Source organism: Emiliania huxleyi (assembly GCF_000372725.1).
Source record: "Emiliania huxleyi CCMP1516 chromosome Unknown EMIHUscaffold_1925, whole genome shotgun sequence".
Lineage (NCBI taxonomy): Eukaryota > Haptophyta > Isochrysidales > Noelaerhabdaceae > Emiliania > Emiliania huxleyi.
The window spans coordinates 1-1,550 of NW_005200664.1; the positions used below are offsets into that span (position 1 = coordinate 1).

Sequence of the window (1,550 nt, forward strand, 5' to 3'; positions counted from 1 at the left end):
ACCTTGAGCCAGTTGCGCTTGAATTCGACGCGACACTGCCGGCCCGTGGCGCTCGCTGCAAGCGGGACCGTGGCGCGCAGCTCGCCGTGCTTTCGCTGTGACCAGCGCACGCCGAGGAGGCCGTCTGGATCCACCTCTGACCCGAGCGCGCGCTCGCGGCCGTCGGGCCGGGCTGGAGCGTCGTCGTCGTCGTCCGACACGGCGAGAGAGTCCCACTTGGAATAGTCTGGCATGCTCTGGCGCTGGCCGAGCCTCCTGAGAGAAGCGGGCCACCGAAGAGTTTGCGCCGACTTAGTTGCGCCGACTTGTTCACAGCCTTGTTATGAGAAGAAAATACCTGGCTCACCGGTGTGTATGCCTTGCTCCTTTAGGTGCTTTTAATACGTTCTGATTCTTGTGCTGATACTTGCGTCCGAGACTACTGCTTGCGTGACGTCTGGGTTTTCTTTTGTGTCGGCGTCCTGCCTGTCTCGGTGCGAGTTGTTCCCCTTTGTGCAGAGGCGCATGCACGGCCGTTCAGAAACTTTCCCAGCCGTTGGAATGGCTGCGCTCCCGCCCCTCACCGGGCCGAACGGGTAGTAGGCGTTGGCGCCGAAGAGGGAGGAGTCGCTGAAGGACGGGTAGTCGTCGGTCGTGCGGGGGGAGGAGTCGTCGGCGAGCAGCAGGGAGGGGAAATGCCTGAGAGGGTGGGGAGGGAGGCGTGAGGCGCGAGGCGAGGGGCGTGGGGGCGCGGGGCGCGGGGCGTGCGTGGGTTGCGCGGCGTGAGGCGCAGGGCGTGAGGCGGCAGGGCGCGGGGGCAAGGAGTTGTGTGTGTGTGTGTGTCTGTATGTGTGTGTTTGTTTGTTTGTGCGAGGGCAGGGAGGGCAGGGCAAGGCTTGTGTGTTGCCTCCGTCGAAGCCTCCGCCACCCTCGCCTTCCACACCTTGACCTCCACCAGCTGCCTCCCCCGCCTCCGCCTGCCCGGGGCCGCTGCCGTAGTGCTCCCCGGCGGGCGGGCGGGCGGATGAGGGCCGCGCTCGTCTCCTCTGCTTCCAGAGAGAGAGAGTCTCTCTCTCTCTCTGCTTCCATGCTATTGGCGCGCAGATACGCGAGAAGAAAGCGTCCGCGCGAGGCGTGCTGAGAGTAAGGGCAACGGTCCCTAGGTTGAACTTTACGATCGTATCGCCGAAGTGGCAAAAGAATTTGCGACCAATCGCCTTCAAAGAGAGTCGAAGTCGGGTAGTCGGGTAGGGGGGCCGATGCCAGTGCCTGCTGTCTTTGTCCTGCTGCTGACCCTATTAGGCATCAGCGCCGGCCTGCGCTTGCCAAGGTGTGCGGTCGCCACCTCGAAGCAGGGCTCGCTCCCCATTCGCGTCGCCGTCCTGCAGGAGCTGCTTCGCGCTCCGCTAGCGAGGATCTCACAGGCAGAGCTGGCTGAGCTCAAGCTGGAGCTGTCCGAGATGCAGCAGCTCTTAGTCGACCCCGGCGAGCTGGTGGAGGTGTGTGAGCATCCCCACGGCCCGCAGTATGTGCCCAAGGCGATGCGCGGTTTCAGCGCCTGAGAAGAGATC

At 64.2% G+C, this 1,550-nt stretch overlaps 1 protein-coding gene across 1 annotated transcript in view; it reads right to left on the minus strand.

The window, feature by feature from the left end:
• Positions 1-563: 563 nt before the first annotated feature.
• The window catches only part of EMIHUDRAFT_123196 (hypothetical protein), a gene marked incomplete at both ends in the record, with an annotated part of 4,998 nt that continues 4,011 nt past the window's right edge, over positions 564-1,550 (minus strand). Inside the window, one exon of the mRNA XM_005782119.1 lies at positions 564-678. Within this exon, the coding sequence (XP_005782176.1) occupies positions 564-678 (115 nt within the window). The remainder of the gene's footprint in view (positions 679-1,550) is intronic.